Here is a 27,325-nt window from a genome sequence, read left to right on the forward strand (position 1 = left end):
GACATCTCCAATGGCAATCTCGATCCGGCGCAGTGCATTTGATTCCTTATGATTGCTGGATTTTACGGGGTAAACGTTCGTGTATTCCATCCACGAAATTCATCTGTTCTCGTCTATCTTTGTCATCAATGAGCTAAGTTGCTCCGGCTGACGAGGATTTCCTATTTAATCCACTTTTCACGCTGCCATGGAATTTCAATTCTGTGACACTCAGCGCAATCGTTTCGAATATATTTAGTTTTATAGGAAGAAGAACGACCGTGGAACCGTAAACCAGCCTAAATTCAAATCTTTCTGTACATTTTCTAGCTTTTTCTTCGTAAGAATTAAATTTACTTTTGTTTCGACTGAAACGATGAGAAAGTATAAGTTCTTTCCCGTGTTCTTACCAATAGAGCCGCGACGGAAATGGAGGTTCGTTATTAAACACTCTTCGAGGGCGTTGGTTCGCAGAGAAAGAGAAAACACTGAGGATCTGTATAGTAAAAATCGTAAATTTCTGCGAGTTCGTGCGAATGGTTTCAACGGATACGAAATGAGCGCAAAACCTTCTTTTGCGATCGCAGTAAACCACGCGACGAGTTTCTGGAAGCCTGAAGTGCCCTTAAAAGTTTATAGACGCTTCGGTCTTTCTCCTTTTCCTTTATTGATTTTTTATTTTCTTTTTTTTTTTTTTTTTTTTTTTTTAGTTTCGCCGACCAGTGCATGGGAAAGTCAGTCGAAAAATGTGCAGTGACCGACGTAGGAAAGTCGAGCACCGTTTCGTTGGTCGTTTAATAAAATCCAATACTTTCCGCGTGGTAGAGTCGATTTGAAGGGCTTCGATCGACAATTGCAAAAGATCGAACAACGCTGTGATTCAACCATCTCTGAATATACTGGGGAAATAAAATAAAAAATTACTTTATCGATGTGTAGCTGCTGTACATCGTCAATGTTGACATTGTTATGTGTGGAATTTGTGGGTGTCGCCTGGTTACATCCTGAAAATTTATACCCTTTAAATCACCGTTGTGTTGTAACTCGAGAAACTCCATTCGAAAGGGTACTTGGATCATCAACAGTGCGGTTTGAGTGGAGATCCATAGATTTTACGCGAGGTTGCATCGCTTCGACGGTTCCAGTCCACTATAACGACAAGAGGTTCGATTGAAGTTAAAAAGATAAGTTGTCAGTGCTTGGATAAGGCTGATAGAAATATCGAATGCTCACACAGGTGTCAAGAATAGCTGGCGAACACCGTCTATTCCTCCATGAATTTTGTTAGAATATATTCGATGGAAATGGCGACGATTGGAAAATATAAGAATTCCGTTCGTGGTGCCTTTTATTTCGATGAAAACTCTATTGGTTTATACGTTTCGCTTCGTATCTTTTACGATTCTGTTTATCAAATATTTATTAACATTAATTCTCTGCATGTTCATCAAATTTTTATTTAGTTCGTATATTTCTTATTGATTCCATCACGGCTTTTATCAATAATATTTTATACAAATGTTTTAAACAGTTGTTATAGTTATTCATAATTTCTACCGAAGTTCCACGGTTTTTAACAACAGATATATCTCAGTGATATATTTGTATCCAACGTGAAACTCTACACCCTGTATAACGCTTTATATAGGTGGACGTCGACTTAACTAATCGTGTAGCGTGGGGCTTCTCCGGCTTCGTTCGTGTCTGACCCTACGGACTCGTACAGCGCTGCAAGGTGCACGCCATTCCATGTGACCACGACATATTTATTAACACTCGCCGTCAAACCTATCTCCACGCCTTTGAAACATTTAGCGTTCTTAATTGCACAGAGAGCATAATTTTCCTAACGTGCAACGAATCGTGCATTTTTTCCCCTTGACCATGGAATTCTTATAATTGGATTTGTAATTAAATTTTTATAATGAAAAAAAGAAAAAAAGAAGAAAAGATAGACATTCTCCGTTTACGATGCAGTACAGATGAATATAACTACTTACTCTTTGGAATGGGATTCACCATTGAAGTCTCTACAATCGCCTGACGTAAATAAAAATCCCGAATCCAAGAGAACGAGAAAGTTCATGCGAGATGAATCAATAAATCCGCATTCATCGGTGATTTTAACGCGACCAGGTCGTTAGTAAAACGTGGTTGGTCGGAGCGCTGGATTCATAATTTCGTGTAATATTTTTGCGGTCCCTCGATCGCGTTGTACAAAACTGCAATAGCGAGCTGGTCGAATTACCGGCATAATCGAATGACAAATCCATATGCGGCTTGGCCGTCGAATTTCTGTTCGGGACCGCGTTTCAACCAGTAACTACGTTATTCCTGGCCATTGTGCAATCCCTCCCCACCGAATGAAATTAATTTTTTCAGGGAATATACGAATTATTTTCTGCGGGATGCAACAAAGCAGCTGGTACTCCTATTGGCCGTGAGAGTATTATATCGCACGCGATATTCCGGAATTCGTGTCCGGTAAATCTCGAATAACGGCGTGGATGAATATGTCAGCAGAATCGTAATACAGAGACAGTTTATATTTTATATCAATCGGTTTCAATTGTTTTTGAATGTATTAATCTATGTAAAAGTACGAAATACGTTTAAGGATTATTGAATTGCGGTAAAAATGTTTCAAGCGTTTTGTACACGGTATTACGGTTGCGATGATGGTATCTAACAGATAAAATATTAAAATAAAAATAATTCCATTTAATGCAAAAATGTACGGATGTAAAAAATGTGTATGTTTGTGAGGATAAATTATTCATTGCTATTCGAGGAAACACATGTTATATTTGGAACTTATAATTTTTTGTAAAACTGGTACAAAGGATTTTCTACCTTCATTATCTTTGTATTATTTTGCAAAAAAATGCATATTTCTTTACCTGTATTCGTCAACGTGATTACAAGTGCCAAATTCGTGCTTTAAACTCCTCGTCAAAAGTGTAGGAAGATGAGGAAATGTCGCAGTTCTCGAGGATATGCGTCGTCTTTTGGTCAAAGATGCGACTCACGTATTAAATATTACGAAAAGCATTAAATGGTTCTTTTAACAGGAAAATTCCTCCCCCTAGTGGCATTTCGTTGCACTATGGGATGCAATTGCGAGAACGAAAACGCAGAGGAACAGAGAACAGAAATGTCGTTGTCGGAATAAAAGAGGAAAGGAAACGGGGGGAAAAAAACTACGCGAACCAGCATTTCCAGAATTATCCGGAGTTTTGGATCCTCGTGGCTCGTATCTCTGACGTTATAAAGCCACCGCAGGGACAGGAATGGGCGGATAACGTACGAAACGGGTGGAGCATTCGCGTTTCCGCCTCCAGTTGACTATCGTCGCGCCTTCACTGAATGCAACGTCTTAACTTACGAGTAGTTCCCTCGAAACCTGCTCGCTCCTGAATGAGACATCGAGGAGGAGGTTGCAACTCGTGAAGTTTGCCATAAGATCTGTATTACAATACAACTCGTAGAGGAATTGGAACATTCTTAAACAAATGAAGAACATCAATTTGTTATTTGTATTCTGAAGTTGCTGTAACTGTAACTGAAGTTACAGCTTTAGAGAAAAGAAATTCTATTTTATGTCGATACATCTTTGGATAAACAAAGAATATCAATTTATTATGTCTGTTCCCTTGTTGCAGTTCCTAAGGAAATAAATTCTACTTCATCCAGAATAGGTTCAACGACACGGTATTCCATTTAAAGATCGCCAAATGTTTCTGTATTTGTTTCCCAAAATATACGCCGTCCCACTTGCGTTTTTATTCGAAGGACGACCACTTAACCTAGCCAAGGATTTTCATCGCGATGCATGTGGCGCCTCGTCGAAAGAACCGCGTTCAAACGAACGAAACAGAAGACGACGCCGAACAGCGTGCGGTTAAGTCTCCAAGACGCTTGGCAGCGGTCGTTGCCAAGAAATGGTGCGGAAAGTAGCGCGCGTTAAAGCCAGTCTATCGAATGAGAAATGTCCTAAGGATGAGTTTTGCGTCTGCTGCGCTTTTATGATGTGTTCACGACAAGAATTTCTTAATATCGTTGACTTGACGCACTTACTACTGTATCGCAGTACGCGTTGTGCAACGACGTGGTTTTCGAGTCTGGATAAAATCGATGTGCCGCTCGTGCTCTCTTCAGGATCGAGATTATACGATTTTTGTACGAGTCGTCTGGGCAATTCTCAGCCAATCGCTATTACATCCACGATAGTGGTGCAATAATAGCGGCTAGATATTTATCTTGGAGATTGCTAAGCTGGATATTGTTAATTTTCACGGTGAATGTATCGTTTCTTCCATGTAAAATTCAAGAGGCATCGTCTTTGAGCTATAAAATGCATTGGAAGTCATCGTATTCCTACAGGATGAAGTAAAATTATAATAATATTCTATTATGGGATACGTTTCTTGTTAAATAAAATTTCAATTTTCAACGCATCGTTAACATTTTTCATGTGTGTACTATTCACCTCCTAACTCTTTCCAATCTGCTGTATAATGTCGAACGCGATGACAGTTATATCGAAAATCATATCATGAAACGTTTCTTTCGAATAGCGTAATTAAAGAAAGATTTTTATTTAATGGAATATTTCTCTTGTAAATTAGAGTTTCAACGTTCAACAATTAAGCCAACAACGTTAACATCTTGCAGCATCCGGTGAATTATTCACCCGGAATGCTATTCGACGCGTTGCACTTCCGTGTGCCATTTTCTGGAACCATTCGCGAACAATCGTTGTCCGTGCTCCTAAAGCCGTTCCGTTATTGAATCTCTAAATTACAGCCATGAGAGGAAGCGGCGTAATCGGGGTGGCGCGTGCCACGATGCATTCGTAACCAGAAACGAGGAACGAGAGCGAGGAAAATGTAGAGAGAAAGAGGGCTCGGATTACGGGGGATACTCGAATTGCGAATCAAAAGGAACTACTTTAGCGTCGAATGCAATCACTTTGCTTGTGAAACGATGTGAACGATAATCGCGCATAATTAACAAACCGGCCATTAATAGCTTCTGTTTAATTGGATTATCATATCCAAACATTCCATTAGTTAAATTTCATAAAGCTGTTATAATAGCGAAACAATCGAATATAAATAGTGTCAAGCATGAAAGTAGCAGGGTCACGAGAATTCTTCCGGCCCGTCTTCTCTACAGCTTACCATTTAAAATAATTGCCACTCGTGCACGTGGGTACTTCATATCCGGAGAAATTGTGTGTTTATACCATTCTGACAGCGTAGACGGTAGCTCCTTCACAAAATTGAAGTGAGCTCGGTGGCACGGTTAGCTAAAAAGTTCCTCCGTGTTTCTTTCGTTCACAAGGGCACTCGTACCGCCATTCAGAGTCTAATATCTGACTTGCTCGAAACGTGCATTTGACCGTTTTCCCGGAGCAATTCTCTTGCCGCAACGAAAATGAGAGTTTCGTCTCACAGCGCAGGATAGAATGCCGTTTGCTGCAATTGCAATCATCAGGGGCACCCTTTTTTGCCCAATTTCGTTCTGATCATCGACTTCGAGTCGGTACGCTTCTTCAGGCGATACAACTGATTCAGCTTCGTCGCGTTAAAAATGGCGGAAAACGAATTGCGTCGCCCTCGTTGCAGCGAGCAATCAACCAATTAGCAATCAGCAACGTCTCGTTTCTCTTGGATTTTTCTTACTCAGCTCGTAGATAAAAACAAAGATAAAGTCTTTGAAGAGGAAGGAACAACTAAACTGTCTCAACGTGAAATTTACTCGGATTCATATTTTAGGGCGAACGATGATCTTTTTCAGCAATTCGCGATAATATATCGTCTCACTCTGTTCCGTCCTCTCTTATTTCTTGAACAGTGGTTTAGTCCTCCGTTTAAACAGTAAATTACGAGCGAGCGTTGTCTCGTAAGAAACAACCGTAACGACAGGAATTTGTAAGATCAAATGCTTTCTAGAAAGATCTTTCTACGGTGGAGATGTCAGAGGAATTTCAAGAAGCTCTTGTATGTGAAGATGGTATGTAACAGGGGGTCGTAATGTTCATTTTAATTCTATGACTTTAAGACCATCATTGTGAGCTCGAGCGTTCAAGTACTCAAACAGAGTTGATTTATCCAGACAAACGTGTCTTAACAACATCCAAATCCGTGAGTTACAAAAGCTTCGAGCGACAGAAGGCATTAACGAGCTGCTATTTCCAACGCAAACAACATTTTTCAAAGCGCCGAGGGCCGAAACTTTGGCACCGACGCCAGTTTCATGCGCCGTTTGAAAAATGTACGTAAATCTGGTCTCTGGTCATTGTTTATTCTCTTCTGTCACAAAGTTTCATCAACTATTCTCTATACACGTTTCATGTCATGTCATTTTTTATTTAATATTTTATAATTAGATATCGCTTTTTGAACTGTTTCGAGTTTTGGCTTCGTAGCACCAATGGGCCGTGTAAACGTAAAATATAGAACAAAATGTTCCTGAAGCAGCTCTTGATCGTTCACGGGCGCGCAGTTTGGTAGGATTCCATGGACGATGTGTCTCGCGCCACGATTTAAGTCACTTGGCCCTGTGCCAGTAAACCAACAAGGATCCTCGCTTTCCTTCTTCGTTAGTTTGCAACGGATCCCAGCCACTTTATCATCGGCCTCTGCGCCGGACTTCGCCGGCCTCGGAACGTAATTTACAGTAACGTAAAAAGTTACGGTGGATAAAGTGTGATACCGCTCAGAGCTCGCGAAATGGCTGTCAAAATTCTATTAACAAGCAAAGAGTGTTACAGGTATATCGATGGATGAACTATGTCAAATCGAACCTCTTTGGATCCGTGTTCTTGTGTTAGATGAAAGACGTAAAGGGTAGATTATCGGATTATGAATGTCTGAATAGTGTGATTAGATAGTGAAGTGGCTTAGTTATGGGTTGTAGTAATGTCATGTTAACTTAAACTTAACGGAAACTGCTTAAACTCACTTTTATCTTTTCATCCTGTAAATTTTTAGAATAGTTTGTTATTTGTCACCCCACTCGCGCGATCTTGTCATCTTTCATTGAACGTGCCTAGCTTCGAGGTACTGCGAAGTCTTTTCTTAGCCGTGTCAAGAACGCGGACCGGTGAATTTCGTGAGAGAACTGTAAAGATTCGAAGCTGAAGGAAAAGTTAGCAAGAAGCCGACTGAATCGCAAAGCGTTAAGAATAATGGCACACCTCAACGGTCGCGGTTTTTCTTGCCTTAATACCCTAGCGTCGCGTCGACGAGACGGTCGAAGCTAGAACTTCTTTGCCTTTATAGGGAGGGCCGTAAAAGAAGAGGAGAACCCAGGTCGGGGTGCTTTAAAAGTAGAACTCGTAGCCAGTTGTACATGCCTTCACCTCGCGTAAATGGATTGTAGCGACGTTCGTAAAATGTTGTTGCGTGCTTCAACATATTCAGCTGGTAATCGTGTCTTTTCACTATTTCCTGACACCACTTATTCAATTTCTGTTCACCTCTCTGGGAAACGAAATATCCCTTCGCGCTCAGTTTTTGACGTTACAAATCACCGCACTTTAGTAACGGTCATTGAACGCTATTGTGCAGGCGCGTATCGAATCGATAATGAACACTCCGAGGTACAACTTTTATTGCACTACTTTTTTATATAAATATAAATCAACGATAGAGCATCATGTTCAGCCCTCCTCATTTTATTAGCAGAACATCTTTCGAAAATATCAACGCCTTGAGAATTCTTTATCCTACTCTAATCTCTCCTCGATTGGAGTATTGTCTTATTACTTGATCGCCTTATCATTGCAATCTCCGCGACAGATTCGAAAACATTTAAGTCAACAGAAAACACTCGGAGCTACACACATTTTTATGTCCAGCTGTCTATTGCCTGGGCTATTGTACGTTGATTTATGTCCATAAGTCTGCAGGGCTGATTGGCTTTTTCTTGCGGTCTGCCCATTTTTCAGTGACTTTGACACATTTGTAATCCTTGTCTACGTATTTATCCATTTAATAAATAATAAATAATAAATATACCTCGGAAGTGGCAGAGGGCCAATAAATTTCACCGTTACAGTCGGAAAGACAGGCGGAGAGGCGGGTGCGTAGGAAACGGATATTCGAGTTTGGCAGCGTAGCGGACGCGGAAGGAAGGGTAAAAAGCCCTCTGGCTGAAGGTATGAATTCCAAAGAAGCAGCAGAACGGGGTGAAGCCCGATAAAGCGTCGGTTCGTGCGCCTCGTACACGCCTTTGCGCGCGATTTTATCTTATTTCCTCGGCTATATCGAGCCTCTTTGAGGCGTAAGTGCGCGTTCTCGCGTGCAACACTCCGCAAGCGTAGTTTATCGTGTTTCCCGATGCTGCAGCGTTTAAGGTGCGCCCTCAGGGACCCACTGCCTTTTTCTTCTCGTTCGCGGCCCTGAAAGAAAGGCTGCCGACGCGATGATATCGCGAATAAATCGTTCAAGAGTCTTCTTACGCAATGCGAACGATCGAGATATTAAGCGTTGTTGCTAACCAATTTTTCTACAAATATAATAAAGCAGAAATATCGTGATACGATCTTTTTAATCACTGTTCAATCGATTAGACCGATTATCCTGGTTCCGTTGTTGGTTCTGGGTCAATTAAGGAGGAATTATATGGACAGGCATATTCAATAGGCTTTGATCATTTCCCTTCTCTTCTCTTCTCTATTCAGACAATTAATTACGGGCTGAAATTATGCGCTTTATTCGCCAACATATTTTACCGATCGTCTATTATAGCGCGTATTATAAATTTCGAAGTGAATTTTTGCTCGATCGAACCGATAACAATGATATTCTTTCTAAATATTTATTCAACCTTATCGATAAACCATTCAAGAGTATCTATTATGGTAATTACACTTTCTAGAACATTTCTTTCTTCGATTCTGTATAGTTCCTGATCCAAGAAAATAGAAACATAATGATCGTTTAGAATGGGATGGCAATAAATAAGTAGAAAGGGAAGAGAAGATAAGATCTAAGCGAGAGTAAACAGAAGTAGAAACGGATCAAGGAGAACAGTAGGTGGTACACGGTATCATAAAATGGCATTCTGAAAGCAACATTACAGACAGAATAGCATAGAACAGAATGAGTCTGTATGACAACGTCCGTTCCGCAGCCAGGGCGGGCACATCGTATCGTATAAACCGCCCACGTAATTGCTTTTCGGTTCAGCTCCGGGAAACCGTTGAGAAAGCTCGAGGCTTTCTCGATACCGACGAATACAGTCGTACAGGAAAGCTTTTGTCGCGAGAAACTTCTTTAGAAACGCGAACAAACTCGGATTATCGTTTCAAATTTAAATTCAAATTGGAACAAGAACAATACACATTATTGGCCAACTTTTGATTGGACAAATTATATATCTTGAATGACATTACATTGCGTTGATGGGAGAATTCTGCTGGCTTTTTCTTTTAAAGAATCAGCTTTCTTAACTTTCCTCTATTAGTTAATCTTCGATATAAGATCCACTGTTACTATCTAACAATTTATTCATTCTGTCTCTATAGAATTTTTCATTTTTGTTATTAAAATACCTTCGCGTGTCTGCAATATCTAAGATGCGCTTCGTGTAACTTTGATTTAGAGAAATCCAGAAAATAATGGCATAAATATATAAATAGAAATCTAGTGAAAGTATTTTTCTATCCATTTAATAATTAGAAACGTCTGCATAGCGGATTGTACATTATGAGAATGAAATAATTTCGTTAAAAAATTTAACGATAAATTTTCTGCTCCGCCGTTTCAACGTTTCACATCGAAAAACTACATGTTGGAAGAAAAATTCAACCAAGTCTCATGACTGGAAACGTTCAACTGTCAGCCGCTTCCGGCTCGAGCGAAACGAGCACGGAAACGCGAACTGGCGGATGGGAGTGACGAAAAAAGAGGAAAAAAGAAGCTCTCGTTGCCGTGAAGTCTGAACACCGTTGAAATATAAGCTACTAACCGGTCGCGTTCGAGCAAATTCTCAATTTTACGAATAAATCTCGATCCCGCTGACCGGCTTTTCGCGTAACTGCTGCATCCAATATTGCGGTGGTTCGCAGTTTCCGGACCGATATGCAAGTCCACGTGCACGTGGAATTGTTCCCTGAGTTCGACACCAATACCAATACCGCTAACTGGTAGTATTCATCATCGTACGTTCCTACAAAAGCTTCGAACGGAAACGTTCCACCGTTTCCGACGCGACTGCTCCAAAACGAATATTTTTCTTAGACATTGTTATTTAAGGACCTCGACATGCAATATGTAAAAATATAAATCAACATTTTGTTAATTCGTAATGCTCACTGACAGAAATACAAAATATCTAATTTAACAAAAATCTTCTAAAAACAGTCCTTCTCATATCGTATCAATTTTGTATTGATTATGCGCGTCAATTAGGAAAAATGGTATCAATTGATTCTGTATCGAAATGAAAGAAAGAAACTTTTTCATAACATCGTGTACAATAATAAAGCAAACAATTCCTCCCCTTATGGTTGATTGACTTGTATTTTATGCAATTTTACATATCAATTTCATATCGGATGACATATTGACCGATGCAAAGTCAATAACTAGTATCGTACGAACAATAGATGAAGGAGACGACTGTTTTAAAAAGTCAAACGAAACACGAGTGCCAGTATCTACACAGAGCCACCGTAATTCGAAATAATTATCAAGTATATTCCCCTTTATATCATTTCATATTTAATTAACAAAATACAGCAGCATATCAGGTTGCTAATTGAAACCAGAAATAAACGAAACGCTATCTGATTCTACGTCGTTCGACCGCGAAACAAGAAACTTCATGGTATGCTAGAATTTTCTCTGGCACAACGAGGTGTTTTTTACTCAACCGACACGTTATATTGTTGATTAACGAGCCGAGCGGAGGGTAATGAAGAGAAGGATCGCCCTGGTTCGTTCCGGGTGTAAGTATCCCTTTGATCGATGTATCGTAGCATGGTGCGCAAAATTCCACGATATTAACGAATAAGCGGAATTAACGTAGCCGCCGTATTTCCATAAGGACGCTGCGGCTTGTGAAACTTGGATGATTTATGTCGATGGATTATTTCGCCATGCATTAATCCACGGATGGACGTGGAACTTTTGGCATATTTCAGCGCATAACTTTTTCCGCGAATAATTGCTCGTTCTTCTCTCGTTGAAAATTCCTTCACTGATTTCATCCACTGTCGATCCTCTTTGTTTCCATTTCTATTTGCTACGATTAAATCGTGAAAGATTTCAGTCTTTTCCTTGAATACGGCTTCCTCGATGAAATCGTTCCGCGAAGCCAGCTCGCACTCGGAGAAACAATAGTAGTTTGTTTGAAGAAAAAAGCCAATTTCTTGCGAATTATTTTGGTGACCAAGTCAGGATAAGATTAAATTAGTAAGATGATCAAAAGATTCGTGAAGGATATTTAAGCAACAGACGGGGGAAACCACGGCTGGAAATAAAAGCGAGGCTCTACAATTAAACACGACGATGAGTCGATGTTCCAATTAGCGAAATTGTCTGTTCGATGATACTTGGAAAGATTTGTCTTTTACTTTCGGGACACCTTCTTTCGTGCGTTGTCAAACAAGACAGTCGGAAGAAAAACGCCACGTTAATTCATCGACGTCGGAACGAATCGAAGGAAACGGTTCGAGAAGCTGCTTCAACGAGAAGGAAAATATTTTAGTTCCAATTAACACCCGGACCGACGTTGACGCTAAGCTTTGTGTGTTTTCGTGGAAGAGTGCTGTAAACTCTTTTCACATTGTTGGTACGTATATTCGATTAAAAAGACTGTAGAAAACGAAGACAAATATGGATAAATAACTTTAAATACATAAATGGAACGAAAGTAGGCTTCATCGTCAATACAATTTCTAGAACGTTTACCTCAAAGATGAGTCAAAGGCTAGGGAAGTTCGGTGACGTGGCGAGCATTGACTGGGCTTCATCGATATCGAGGGTCTAGCGAATTTGACAAGATTGAAGTTGACAAGTTCGCGCGAACTCTAACCGCCTAGCCGCAATGGTCAAGTTTGTCGAAGGTGTATTCAGTCTAATTTGTCAAAGACAAAGTTACCTTCGGTGCTGAGCCGCGCCGAACCAAATGATGTGTCAGCTTGTCTGCTGCAATTCGTCATCCACCTCCCTAGGGCTTTAACTCGTTTAATTGGACGAGTCCCTTGTCCAAACGAGAAGTGCCATAATAATATACCAACAAGAATTCATTGCAATTTATTTACGAAAATATTCAATATTTACTTTACCATGCATAAATCATTTAATTTTAATATCGAGTAATGTTTCGGAAAATTAATTCTTCGTAATTTTTCATAAATTCTTGGTCTTGTTGATAGTTACCGAGTCTATAGATAAATGGAAAAATCTGGTACAAGATTTTGAGAGCCCAATTGGCGTTTCTAGCTGTCCATCAAGTACATGAAGAAGAGGAAGAAGAAGAGGACGAAGAAGGGGAGAAAGAAGCTTAAACAGCTAGCCGTTTCCTCAGGACTGGCGTGGAACTCGAGAGCAAGTCCGCTAATTACGAGTCTGACTTATCATTGTCCGTTATACGGACTTCTTCTCTTTCAGCAGGTTCGTTTCTTCAGTGGCGAGTTCGCGTCGAGAAACTTCACCGCTCTTGATTATGTCGGTGGCGCGCGCCTCGCGAAACTTTTTCTTCGGAAATATCATTCGTATCGTTTGTTCCTCGGCTTGGAATCGCTCGTTTGTTTCATTCAAAGCCTCTGCCATGGTTCGTTACTGGCTCTCGAGACACTTTCGGACTTTTGACATGCAAAACTTGCTCGCTGCTACTTTATTAAATCGTGCTTCTTTGAAATTTTCGCGTGAATTCTCTCTTTAACTTTTTATTGCCTTTATCATGTGGAGCGTTGGCCGTTGAAGTTGATAAAAGAGAGTGCAATATTGCGATATAATACACATAAACTTTCTACGTACACGACAAATATTGTACGCTCTTTGAAAATTTGGAATACATTATCAAAGCCGTCTGGTTAAAAGATATTATCTCGGACAAATTTGCGGCTTGGCGTTGCTAATGAGCTATTAAATTGTCCTGGCCCGACTTTCTGGTTAGAAGAAGCGACCAAGTTCGCTAAACAGCGGGAAGGGCGCGACGATAAGAAGTTCCTCGTGCAAATCTCGCAACTTGTTACTATGGTATCGCGGTGAGCCGCGTAATTACGATTCTCGCTGGTTACGATTATGCCGACGGTGTACCTCATCTTTCGGCTAATTATCCCCTCCCACGATAGTTTATCAACGGATCATGATGATAACATTTCGGTTACGCTCGAACCTACCAGATTTTTCCCTTTACTTTCACCTAAAACTGTGATAAGAATGCTCGTTCCATTCGTATCCAACATGTATCATCGCTCGCGCATCCAACTGTTACATTAATTGCTCAACTCGACTGCAAATAAAATGTTTGAACAATCTACAAAAGATATTCTCAAGGGGATCGTTGAATGTTAACTGGACAAAGATCGCAATCGATCGCTAATCGAGTACAATATTGGGTTACGTTCCCCTGTTGACCGTTCAATCGCGATGCGTCAGAACTGTCTACGCGTAAATATCCTCCGATCTCTCGCACAACTGCCGTCATCTCGTGCGACGCCACAAACTAATAAATTATTAATCCGTGGAATAATAGCGCGGCTGTTGATGATCCCACGAAACTGTTCACGTATTCACATCTACATGAGGCTACGCCACTGATCCCTCCAGAAGCCACCAACGGTATTTCCCTTGGGCATTGCATCCCGGCTACAATAATTCCAGCGGTCGACCACCAACTCGTCGGAGAATTACTTCCATCGACGCATCCAACTCGATTTTCGATGCTTAAGTTGTCGTTCCGGCAGATTACGAGCGGCGCGGAGGACAGGGCTGAGTGGTTCTCACCGGAAACTCGGTCAAGATGCGACAAATCGATCGGTTTCACCGAACCACCTATAGAACGTGCCCGTTTTCGTGCCTCTGGATCGATCAAATGCCCCTACGATGAGACAGTTATTTTCTTCGTTGCGTAGACGTGCTCGTTGCCTTCGTTTACTCTCTTCATTCGCGTAGTTTTCACTGGAGTTAGTCTTTCCTTTCTGTTCAGATCTACGCGTCATTTTTTACGTTAAAATAAAAGGAGTAATTAACGAATACGTGTCTTCCTATATAACACAACGACGCATTGTCATTGTATTGTGCACACTGCACGTTTGGAAAATCAGACGATCAAAAAAAGGATCCTTTGCTGCAACCACATAATTTACATATTAATAAATTACGACGTACAAGTAGATGAAGTCTCAGCGTATTTCCTGGCCATAAAATTTGCGAATTTTTGGATGCCACGAGGAACAAAATTCAATTACGTCAAGCGTCCAGAAATATTTCACGCCGAAAGCAATTTAGGCTTCCTTTCCCGTACACAGAGCGATCAGTTTCTAAACGTCAAGATATCTACATAAATGGAGCATCCCTTTGTCCCTTCGGGGCATTCCCTTGGAATGTTTTTGTAGGCGACGCGTCTGCATGCATTCTTCTGGCGATTTTCGCGCGGGAACAAGAGCACGAGCGCAGCTTTCGTCACGCGAAAAATTCTCACGGTGCTAATGATCATCAGAGTCACGATCACACCAGAGGTTTGTCTGGCAGACAACAATTAAGACGGACTTCTTCGTTTCTTCCTTTATGCTCTCCCTCTCTTCACTGCTTTCCCCTCGAGACGATATTCTTGTTCCAAACGAGATCGCCCACAGCTGAACGCTTTTTCATAGGAAATTCAATGGAATCTCGCGAGGCATTTATGAATCTAACGCGTTCAGGATTTCCAGACTTATTCTTCAGCGTGAGATAAAGGATTTTCTCTATCGAACATGTTCGAGGGCCGGTTGTCTCTAAGCCAAAGATACTATCGAGAAATCACAGTTTTCGATCGGGGGGCTGGAAAATTTGAATAATACGAGGAATAAGGAGCTTTATTATCGCGAAGAAATTTCTTCTCCGTCCTTTTTTACCTCTTCCTTCGCTCCTTCTGCTGCTCTTTTCTTCTTCTTTACGCCTCAACGAGCCGTTTTCCATCCGCAGTCGAAGCTCGCGGCTAGAAGGATATTCTGAGAACATGTTCAATGAAAAATTCAATGGATCGGCTGAAAATGCTTATACATTTTACATGGCCGTAGAAAGAGAAAGAAGCTCGATGGAAGAACGGACTTCGATCGGAGATTTTCTCGGGAAACGACGGATAAACGCGAGAACCGAATTCCACGATCGAACTTCACCCTTAGGCCTCCTAACTGTGGATAAACGCACAATGGCTGCTTTTCCGCCGTTGTCTCATAAAAGCTCCCAGTGAATGACTTTTTCCCCAAGACTTTCAAATTTTTAACCCATATTCAAAATAGAACGACAGGCTTGTATTTTTAAAACGTCCGAGCTGAGGCTTTGTCGAATAATTATGAAGCTTGTTAAGCCCACTAGAAACGCATTGTTTCTCAGCCGTTAGGCCCATCAAAGTTTTTGACTCAAACTGTTCTTTCTCTCGATCTTTCCCTTTACGCCATTCCCTTAGACGTCTTTGAGAATTTCCACCACAGAAATACGTTGCTTGGCACGATTTTCGTCGACCGTAAACGCCATGATTCTTCTTTATTCCTTCGAGATTACAAATACAGCAGCTCGTAAAAGTGCTTGTACTCTTATCACAAAAATATTTTATGCATAGGTATATGTCATATAAAAAATTTTCAAGCTTCATTAATATTGTAGCGAGACAGGGCGGGCTGTTATGCTTTCGTTGGTAAAATTTAAACTACTCTTCATTGTAATTTCTTTTCTCTCTTTTTTTTTTTTTTTTTTTGTAAAGGAAGTGCGTGAGGGAATAGATAACTCTAGGCAACGTTTGGAAGTTCAATCTTCGTTAACCACACGTGCGTCGAGTAATTTGTATTTGCATGGAATGAGAACGCGTCGTGCAAAAGAACTCATTAATTATTCACACTCGTTAGAAAGCAGCGTGGCGAAACAGAGTAAAAAGCGTCAGTTCGCTTACGGTTAATTAAAAAGTACCGGCTACCGTGTTCCTCTCACCTGCCGTGACATCTTGACGAACTTTCTGAAACAGAGGCCTTTATGATTCTCTGAAAGAGCAATTTCATCAATTAAATTCTCCCTGGACGACATTACACCGCGTCGCCTCTGTGGCGAAAACCTCAAAAGCCTTTGGAGTCTCCATAAAAAAGCCGGAACTTTTATGTGTACTAATATATTCTGCTTTTTGAAAAGTATAGGTGTCGATAATAACGCAAAGATAAACGTATTTAATACCATCATTGTTATCAACGCGTCTTTGTTTTATCTCTATAAATTATTCATCAAAACATTCGACAGCAATCAAAATTGAAATTATACATGCACGTAAACTATTGTTATTAGTATCTACCGTATATTCGAATTGATAATCCGTTTCAACAAAGAGTGACCCGCATACGGGAATTACGACTGGTTTCATTTCATATCCCCTATCTTCTTTTTTTTTTGTTCTACGTCTCTTTCCCTATTTGTTGGCCATGTCGCTCCGAGTGAAATATTATGAGCAAAATCGTCCGGTCGAGCGCGGATCGCATTTAAATGGCCGTGGACGCGCAAACAAACGCGGTTACTCAATGTATCAGTTCCATATATCGCGGGTTAGCCAATATAATACCAGCCTATTCGATGGACGAACACAATACGGGAAGGAAACACTTTGGAATTCCGACACGAAATATTTATATTCCGATATCACTATCTATCTACAATCGAGGGGTTCATACGCAAGTACGTCTGGAGCGCTAGTGTTGTGCACGGAAGCACTCGTTCCAATACAAATCCGATAATCCGTCAGATATTGCCACGTTGACGTTGGGAATTTTGTGAACGTAGTTTAGAGCAACTTGAACTGTATAACTATTCTGTTAAAATTATCATTCGTGTAAATCCCTCCTAAAATCTCGTAACAAAGCCAACATCTTGATTTATACGTTTTCTGGAGTTCATCTGCATTTGGTGGCAAAAACGTACAATCCTGCCTTATGGACATAATTCCTCGACTTCCTGGGACAATCAGTGGATATTCCGAATTTAGAGTCACGGAATTCTTGGCAAGACAAGCAGAGAAACTTGTTTGCTCGAATCCTGTTCAGCTGAAACACTATCGACGCTGTTGTAAGTCGGTAAACGGAAGCTTAGGCGCATTTTGCGTTTCCTTATTGTTTGACATAAGCATACTTCCTGTCTATCATAATTTTTCTTAATGTTATATTTACGAAAGATTACGTTTTTTTTTTTTTATAAATGAAAAGGAAATATTTTCCTCCGTTCGACAAGGTGAAAAAGTTTCAAACAGTAACGTTGATTTCTATCCGTGGCGTCGATTCGATGACGTACTCAATTTCAATAAGAGTTCTCCAAGGAAACGTCTTACTGCGTACACCGCTAGAACGATTTAGAAAGCACACGAATGCAATCCTTCGACGAACACGACTTCTTCAACGTTCCCCTTGAGAGCGCGGCTGAGGCGAAGTTCACACCGAGCAAGTGGAAAGAGACCGCACTGATCAGCCGTCGATTCCCCTAAGCGCAACTTTGCTGATCAAGCCGTATCGCCTCTTATGAATTTTTACTTATATCACAGCCATTTTTCCATTTGATTACAACTGCTACAAGATTCCTAAAATTATTCTCCTGACTATTAAAAATAAATATAATAAATATATAAATTTATAAATTGAAATGAAATTATAAATGTATAAATTATACCAATAGGTATAAAAGGAAAAATAATCGTGATCGAGATTGCAGTGGAATACTATCGGTTTCTCGTAGCTCATAGTAAAAAATTAGGAAAATTTTGTGTGCGTAAAATGTGAACAGGACTTCAAGCGAAGAATACAGAGCACACAGATTGCACGGCACGTGCAAACAGGAAAGTGCATGAGTTTCTATCTATGGGATGTTTATCGAGTCATCGGAATCCGAATATACTGAATCCAGGCTTCTCGACGTTTCCCTCTAGTCTCCGCTAGCATTCCTTAACGTAACTTTGAACGACAACCAGCGGAACGTAGGAGGAAAATATACACAGTACTTTGAGACAATGGATCATCCTAATGGCTGTTGCGATCGTTAGCAACAACTTTATGAAAACCGACAAACTCCTTCAAAAATCCCACAGCGTGAACTTTTTACATTATCCGATTAGACTACCACTATCCTTTTATCCTTCTTCTATGAGAAAATTTTAATATCGCAAAATAAATTTACTGTAATTTTTATATCGAAACCAATATGAAAGAAATATGAATAATTCAGAGGACGCTATATTTTTGAAAGCTTAATTAGGCGATGGAACTTTCGTAGATTGTGAAATAAATTTCCGAGAATATGCGACACTCTGTATTCATCCTCCATGCATATCATAAATTTTTATTAGAATCGCGATGCTTTAAGCACCGACGCGATGGAAGGATCGTCAGTTTGAAAACTAGAAAAGCGAATTAATCTTTTCAGCTAGCGATAATTAGACAGGCGAGGGTGTACTCTTGTCTAAGGATCGTTTAGAAACAATTAATTCAACTTGGTCAATTATCGTTGATGTCGTTTCGGAAGAGCGATGGAGATCGATTGGTTTGAAAGAAGTTCTCTGCTAGGGAAACTTTCGCCACTGACGTAGATAAATTCGTCTACCGTCGATTACATTTCAGCCTACAATTTCACCGTGTAAATTAATACCTACAAGCCCTTTCAGCTTAAGGGCGGTTAACAAAGGAATTGTCCTTCGTGCCTTTAGTTATTTGAAACGAAAGAGAAATACGGAACGTGAGCGAGACTCACCGAAGGTACAAAATTGATGGAACGATGAAATAAGGTAACAAAGTAAAATAGAAGAGAATTAAAGTAGTCTGACTGGCAGACTGCTCGAAAATGGATCATTCTTAATAAATTCCTTAACGCACGCTACACGTAAAGTTTTAAAAATGAAATAAAAAAGCAGAAAAAATATAAAAATAAGAAATAGAACGAAGGACGAAGAACGAAACTACATCTTTTATCCGTGTGGAAGCATGCAAGGATTGATATAACGAACCTCGGCAAATAAAATTGATCACCAAAGTTGTGAAAGTTGAAAGTTTCGGGCACGTATAATATTATGACCAGAAAAATGACGCTTGGCTACAGAATCTCGTTTATATCTTCGCCTCGTTTGAAATCCCCCATCTGATCAAATTATATCCTGGATTACTCTGCCAGGCTCGATATCGATCACAGCTCCTAATCGTTATTTTTTCACTTAACATCTTAAAAACTAATGATAGTGGACGAAATAAGGGTCACGCGGAGTCATTGAGACCATGAAACTGACACTTAAGGTCATTCGAATGTCGCAAGGGATCGTAGAGATCGCGAAATGAAATTGACAATCAAAGTCATTTGAAGATTCTGAGGAGTCACAAAGATCATATCAATGATAGTCATATCAGAATTGCAGAAACGATGTTAACGACTTTGGGCGCTTGTAATGCTCGTACAACGCGATACGTAAAGCAATCTATTAAATATCAACATGGCTCTTTGTCGGAATTCTTAGGATTCAAGAGATACGACAGCTTTCCGAATAATCCATTGATTAATTCTTCGTCCAAAGTTCCTGCAGCCATTTTCCGTGGTTTTAATTTAATGGCTTCCCTCTCGCGAAATGTACGTCGTCGGTATTGGAAATGTTTCACTTTCTTTGTAAAAGAAACTTTTGTTGTTCCTCCCCAAAGTTTCGCGGATTATACGACTCAATTAAGTAATTGTAAAGCAATGAAGCGCACATTTATTTTCAATCGTTGCTTTCAGTAGACGTTAGCTCGCGGGCAAACGCGATTATAAACGTTTCGCTCTTACGAAGGTGTAATCGATCGTCTGTAATTGCGTCCGTTCAACTTGTCAGGGGTCTAATTGATATAATGTAATTAAAAGGTTGCTGGAGAAATATACGGAACAGAGAGACGCTGTTTCGAGTTAAACGTGTTGCTAACATCGAAACATTTTCTTGCCAGCGATAATTTCTTACGTGACTCTGCCATATTCGATCACTGGAATTTAATTAAAGATTGATTCTCCATGACTCTACTATAAACAACTCATTAAGCTGGATACAAAATGATCGATTAACGACGAAGCGTACGTATATGCTTTCGTCAAAGTATCTAAAGTTATTATTTAGACCGCTGGTAATTTCACCACAAAGTATTACTACAAACAACTTATACAAAAAAAATTATTTTCCAAGTTTTCGAAGAATCCCAGCATCTCAGTTATTGATGGTTCGACTTTTCTTAATGTTACAGGTGCGATCTTTACGGAAGATCAAAAGGACAGTCCTTCGGAGCTGGCGTTCAAATATGCCATCTACAAGATCAACAAGGACAAAACTCTGTTAGCGAACACGACGTTGGTCTACGACATTCAATACGTTCCTAAGGACGATTCTTTCCGAACGTCGAAGAAAGGTAAATCTGCAGCATCGTTCTCACTATTTCCATCGTATTCCCCTTCACATTCTTCACAAAATTATACCAGAAATCTACGCATTTATCTTCTACATTCTCCATCATCCTAACACTGACACTGCACCAGTTCTCGTTTCGGTCGCAGCGGAACGTATTTAACACCTAGAAACGTCTAGGGCAAACATCTCGACACTGAAACGTTACAGCGCTGATAAGGCACGGATTTCGTATCTGATAAATAGGAGACGCACTCGAGTGCACGACTCTTACTATTTCAGAGCTTAATAAACTACAGAAGGTTCAAGGTGTGACAGTCAGACGAACGTTTGTGAAATTTCCGTTCTATCTACTATTTCAAGCTGATTTCTATCGTCGATACCATCTTCGGTTCCATCGGCCTCGTAACTTTTCACACTCGTCGAGAAATCGGTATTCCGCGGCGTGCATGGTGAAAGTTGGAACGTAGAGTCGGAAAAGAGATAGTCGTTCCCCATTCTCGAGACAATAATATCGATCGGCAGACGCCGTAAGCCAGATACAGCTCGTATTTATTTCCATACGATCCCGTGGACCGTGTGAATTTTAGAGCGACTTTTTTGATCAGAAATGATGGAGATCCTCGTTTTCAAACGGATTATTCAGCGCGCACTGCCGCCACAAAGAAAAATCATGGATCTTCGAAATGGTAGAATTAACTTCGTCGCATTAACCGTAAAGAGCGGAAGTAGAACACCAAATGTAACTGTGACTGTGGAAATCTGTGGCTATTCTTAACTTAATCCCACCCATACGGACAAGCCGACCCTTCGAATCTTCGAATAGATTTCTCTGTAGAAACTTGCGTTACCAACCAACTTCACGTCGTAGAACAATGTTGTTCCAAGTTTAATTTCTAATATATTTTTTCTGGCAAACCAAAATATTTCAAAATTTGTTTTCCGATCTTTAATTACTGCAATAGTAATTAATTTAATACGTTGAAATGCAAAAAGAAGAGATAATTGCGAATAGTTTTTTCTAAAATTTATGATTATCTTTGTAAAAAAAAACAAATTCGATTGTTTACAGAAAAGATGAGACTATGTGATTTTTCTTTAAAGATATTAATTAATAATTATCCGCCTAGTTCGTGAAATTGAGAATTTCATGGAAAGTGGAATTGATCAATTTATTATCATTATTATTGTCATTACGAATAATAATTATGGATAATTGTAAACAAGAAAACAGATGTACGCGCTACAGACTAATTCGTTTTCGACAATAACTGGAAGTCGATATTTCAGTGATTTGATTTCAGCGAGCAGAACACGAAAACAGAGAGGATAGAGGGAGGGGGTGAGCGCGAAGTCATAAGATGAAATTTATGCAAAATAATTCCGTAGGCAAGTCGGGGTGAGCCGTCGCGAAACCATAACAATGTTTCTTGCTGGCCGATCGTAGGTGGCCGGCGAGCGTAAATTGCAAACCGTAAATCTGCACGGACATCGATAAATTTGCAACAAAGTTCTATGCGCTCCGAATATCTATTTCGTCGAGTACGCAGCTCGGATTATTGAGACTCAAAGACACTTCATTTCCCATCGCATCGCGTCCTTTTCATGCGAGCGTATTTCACAGCCGGACAATGGGGAGAGTCGTATTTTCGAAAGGATGCTCTTCTGTTCAAGAAATCCCATCGCTCGGTTTGTAAGATACAGTGGAAATACGTAAAATACCGTTATTGTCTCGAATGGTCGTGGTCATTAATGCTATATAATACCCAGATTACTTTTATTAAAATACGAAGTGTGGATGTAATCTCTTGCAACACGATTTTTCATAGTAGCTACTTAACGTTAGAAATTAAAGAACCGAAATACAAAGCAGCCATATTGATAGCAAACTGATCTCGATCGTCCATCTTGCTACTAAAATTCAGAAATTTTCAAAAATTGAGTTAATCAGTCTAATTTATAAATGATTGAAACATTTCTCCTTGAATGTTCCTTCGAACTAAATCCAAACAGCAGGCGCATCCTAATTAACGTTAACTCGTAAAACAAACAGCGCTCTGAAAACAATCACATCATAATTCCGCTACAGCGATTCTCCCACCCTCTACCTACATTAATCCCGAGTAAATTAACCCCAGAATCTACCCTTGTCCATGGAATAGGATCGGCTTAAAATACACTCGTTGGAACGACTTGGTAGACCGCATTTACTTACAATCAACCGCGTGTGGTTGCCGACACCCTTTCCAGGATCTCAATTTTACCAGGACGATTCCACTCACGTCATAAATATGCTGGCGACGAGCCCTTGCAGTCTGACATCTCGTACCCACGTTAGCTTCCTCGTTTAAAGGTATTCCAGCCTCGTCTGAAAAGATTTTCCATTTTCAGTAGTCTGGCTGGATACCCAGGGCCACACCATCGTTCTCCGTTTTCCTCAGTCCCTTAGCATCTCCGTTTGCATCTCTTCTTCTCGTAATAAATCCCCGACGCCACGGGACCACGACTCGGTACGCACTTTTTTCCTCTTCGTCTTGTCAAGTCCTTCGCGACGCGGGCTTAACGTCGTCTACCGACTGGCTTAAATCCCCATGAAAGCTAATGTCCCGATTTGCTGATGTAGATTTATGAAGAACGGGATCCAGGTGTTGACAATGCGACGTTTTGTTTGGATAGGAATTTTGAGAGTCGCTCTCCGTGAATGAATGGGGCAACTCGCTCGTGAGATTTTGTGAAATCGCAAGTCAGATTTGTGCTCTGATGTGGAGTTTTGTTCAAAGTGAAACACATGGAAAGTACAAGCGTACAGTGAAATCTTACGACGCAGAATAGTATAAAGCAGAGAAAATATCGCGACAATATTCATAAAACACGATAAATTCCTCTGTACGTCACCTATTATTTAAATTCTCAAATTTCCTTATTTTCAAATTCAGAACTTTAACTTTCTAATTTCCTAATTGTATAATTGTCTACCTTTCCAATTTTCTAGCTTTCTAATCTACTAACTTTCTACTTTCCTAATTACCTAATTTTTAAGTTCAGTTACCCAAAATTCGCGTTTCCAAGTCTTACAATTCTATAAACGTATCAGTTTCCATCTTTCATTCTTTTCATTTTTCTCGCAATTAACTTCCGATGCTCGTATGCGATCAGGAAAAGTATGATTTCACGAATTGACCGGCGCGGCGTCGACGTTCCGCCTGACCAGAGCTATGTCAATCGCGCGACAAATTCAGATCAGATTTATTCACCGTTATACGTCAAATTCTGGTCGTAGTTTCGACCCCTTTTACGATCCCAACCCGATTTAAAATACAAAACAAGCCTGATGTAAAAATACAAAAAAAGAAAAAATGGTACTCGTTCTATCGATTCCTTTTTTCGAAATTCATCATTCAGAAGCTCGTGTATGTGGGCAGAAAAATTATCGTCCATGCCGGAAACTAGCCGTGTCTGCACGAACCACTGAAAGAGAAGACAAAGCCGGCGAACATGGCGAAAATTGAATTCGCGAGGGAGGGAAATCAGCTTGGAAACGGCACTCGATGAATTTCTGAGAACTGCCTGTTAGGATTATAGGCGACGCGTATATTGGTGGCGCATTCGAGCGGAAAGGGAAATGAATCGACCAGCGAGGAAAATTAGATTTTCCAGCGAAGCTCGGTCGATCGTCCGCGAGAAAAGTTCCTTGTATCGCGAAGTATAGATTCATAGAAAAATTAAGTTTTTGTTTAGATTTCCATATCCTGCCGACAGGCAGTAGAGTACTATGCAAAAATCATAGTCAACTTATGGTTTTGTAGTAATAACTGATTCCTTAGAAAATATTGTACATGATATTATTAAGAAATGAACCTTTAGATATTCTCTCCTTCATAAATTTTTTAAAAATATTCCCCTGAATAGATCCATAAATGCAATATTAATTATTTCAATATTTATGGATGTTATTTAACAAGTTACCAATAATACCCAAATTAACTTTTTAAAGAAAAGTAAAATATTTCCGGTTGGTAGATGGTCTGCGAGATTTACAGAGCACGTACTTTAAATTCGACCATTTGTTTTCACTGACCAAATCGATAGTAATTGAAGCATTCCAATAATTATTGATATCTGTATCCGTTATTACTCTAATAATAACTTGTTTGATGTATATTAAATGACTATTAATCAGAACGTCGAAGTAGTTTTTATAGTAATAATCTATGATAAGCGACACATATACATAATAATGTGTCATGTAATCGTATTATATTCCCATTCAGTTTCGACAAATTTTTGATTTTGTTTCGCACAATGGGAAAGGCATTCGGTTTTTTACAATACCATGTAATAATGATCATAGTTAATAGCAGAACCGTCCGTACGAAGTCTTATAATACCAGTTTCATCGCAATAAGGAACTCTTTCGATGCTTTTATCAATATTTAGAGTCTTCGCAACTTCGTTTCAAGTGTATTCGATTATGCTCAAACTAGCATACAAGAAAGCGGAAGACACAAAGAACCGGAGAAGTAACAATTTCTCAAAATTCATTGAATAACTTACACCGAATCCCTTTGATCTCTCGAGGCGGAACATTTTAATGGAAGCTTTCGTTTATTACCGGCAAACTCTCTCTTTACGTTATAGCCATTTCTTTGTGGCTAGGATCCCCGTTCATCTGCAGCATTCACTGATTTGCCGGAAAATCTTCCCTCTCAGAGATGTTCAGCTTCTTATACACGCGCCTCTCTGCAAAATTCGTGTAGCACCTACGACAATCGTTCCCTCACGATAAAAATTTTTTTTGGCTGATATCGCGCGAAAAATATACTACTTTCGGATAGAATAATTTAATAGAGCACTCGAGTCACGAATCCAACGGTCCTCGACGATCATTTTTTATCATCCCCTCTTGCGGAGAAGCCAAGAGAAAGGAGACACGGATGCGACCGATGTAATTCGTTTAAAACGGGGAAGTGCACTTGAAAGCGCTGATGGAGAACTTTTTTTCGGCAGACAGCTAAATGGGACCGTTTAAAATCCGGATGACACGCGAACACCCGTTGTATTTTTAATTTACTGCTTTCCCGTTGGACACTCTTTTACTCCCATTTCGTCTCGGTATTCCTATGCTCCGGACAAAACCTCTATACCTTTGTTCGCGCCTCTACAGAAGGACCGGTGATTCCGCAGAAAATTCAGGTCAACTGGAACGCAAGATTGCTAACATTTCGTTTCCTACTACGTCCGAACTTTCAACGAGATTTCCGCGTCGCAATTAAATCAGTATTCGTGATTCAGAAGAAGAAAACACGAAAGAAACACAAGAAAAATATATCATAGCAGAAATGGTAAAATGTTGCGATTCGAGGGTTCCGATGCGGTTGGTCACTTTGTTAACCTTCCATTTTTCCCTGTCGATCTGTAGACGTACGAGTTCCCATCCTCGTGATGGGCAAGAAAACTGAAAAGGCGATGTTTAACGCAGATTTAATCCCGTGTTTCCTCTCGTTACCATTTCCTAGAGCCACGATTTTCCTCGGTGAATTCATGCAACGTGACCGTTAACTCCACATTGTTACGCAATCTTTGGCCCTGTATTCCCCGTGTACAAATGGTGACTGCGACGAACGAACGAACTACGGAAATTAGTGACGAAGCCATTTCTGGATGTCAATGCACTCGGTGACTATCGTCGATCGTCGCGACGCCGTTTCTCCATCGTTAAACGAAAACTAAACTACGGTGGGATTTTACTTCGCAGTGAGACGTATTTTTGTGTGAAATTATCGTTCATTATTTTCGATTAATAACTCGAAGGAAGCAATTTTAATGGTCTGAGTGTAATAAAGATTCATGTTTAATCTGCTATCTGATCTGTTAATCCATTTTGTCTGCCTTATTGATGGCACTACAGTACATTTTGTGTACCGAGCTATTCTCTTGGGTATCTGATGTTGAATAACAATTGCAATGCAGATCCGATTATTGCGCAATGTATAATATATTAAATGCCACATCAATTTTGTAAATAATATCACAAACAATTTTGCACAAATTTTACACGAATTCAAAGTAATTGCTATGAAATAACCACGTACCATCTAGCTGAAGGAAATTGTACACGAGAATATTTCACCTTTACGAAATTAGTTATTGGTGTTTTATTCGTGAAGGTAAACCTTCTCCAGACTTTCTGAAAACCGCACTCTGCTGGGAATGCTTAGAGAGCGGAAGTGAGCGGCCTGATAACTGATCATTCGAAGCATTCCCGCGTTTGGCGTGTTGAAACGGGGGGCAGTGTTGGTTCGTTAACCGGAAGAGCAGACTTCGTAACGAAATAGCGAGACTTATTTAGCAACGTTGAGAATACTACTTAATCAAGAAGGGACGACGACGAGCGAGGAATTTCGAATTATTCGTGGTGGAGCAGTCAAAGAACTAACTGAGTCTTCTGTTTGTCAGACGCAGAGATCCAGGATTTTCGTTGCACCCTTGAGGATACAGATACCGGCGAATTAAAAAAAAATTACGGTCGCTGGACAGCAAGAGATCGATCTTTATCGAAGAATAATAAAACGCTTCTTACTGGCTAATAAATCTTCTTAAATTAGTTTCTTCGATTAAATGAAAGATAGAGAAATTATATGAACAGATACAATCTCTAACTAAACGGCAATCCTCAAGAACGACAAGAAAGCTATTCAGAAAAATTAAATTTCGAGTTTTACCGTTCCTATATCACTCAGCACCGATCAGG

The 27,325-nt window shown here is 40.0% G+C and overlaps 1 protein-coding gene across 2 annotated transcripts in view; it reads left to right on the plus strand.

Moving 5' to 3' along the window:
- Positions 1-27,325, plus strand: part of LOC138181531 (glutamate receptor ionotropic, kainate 2) — a 152,286-nt gene that overhangs the window by 58,262 nt on the left and 66,699 nt on the right. For both annotated transcript variants that reach the window (XM_069116379.1, XM_069116378.1), the window contains exon 3: positions 20,417-20,578. In XM_069116379.1, the coding sequence (XP_068972480.1) occupies positions 20,417-20,578 (162 nt within the window). The remainder of the gene's footprint in view (positions 1-20,416; positions 20,579-27,325) is intronic.

The sequence above is a fragment of the Bombus flavifrons genome, chromosome 7, assembly GCF_040668555.2.
Source record: "Bombus flavifrons isolate JBK064 chromosome 7, iyBomFlav1_principal, whole genome shotgun sequence".
NCBI classification, from domain to species: Eukaryota; Metazoa; Arthropoda; class Insecta; order Hymenoptera; family Apidae; genus Bombus; species Bombus flavifrons.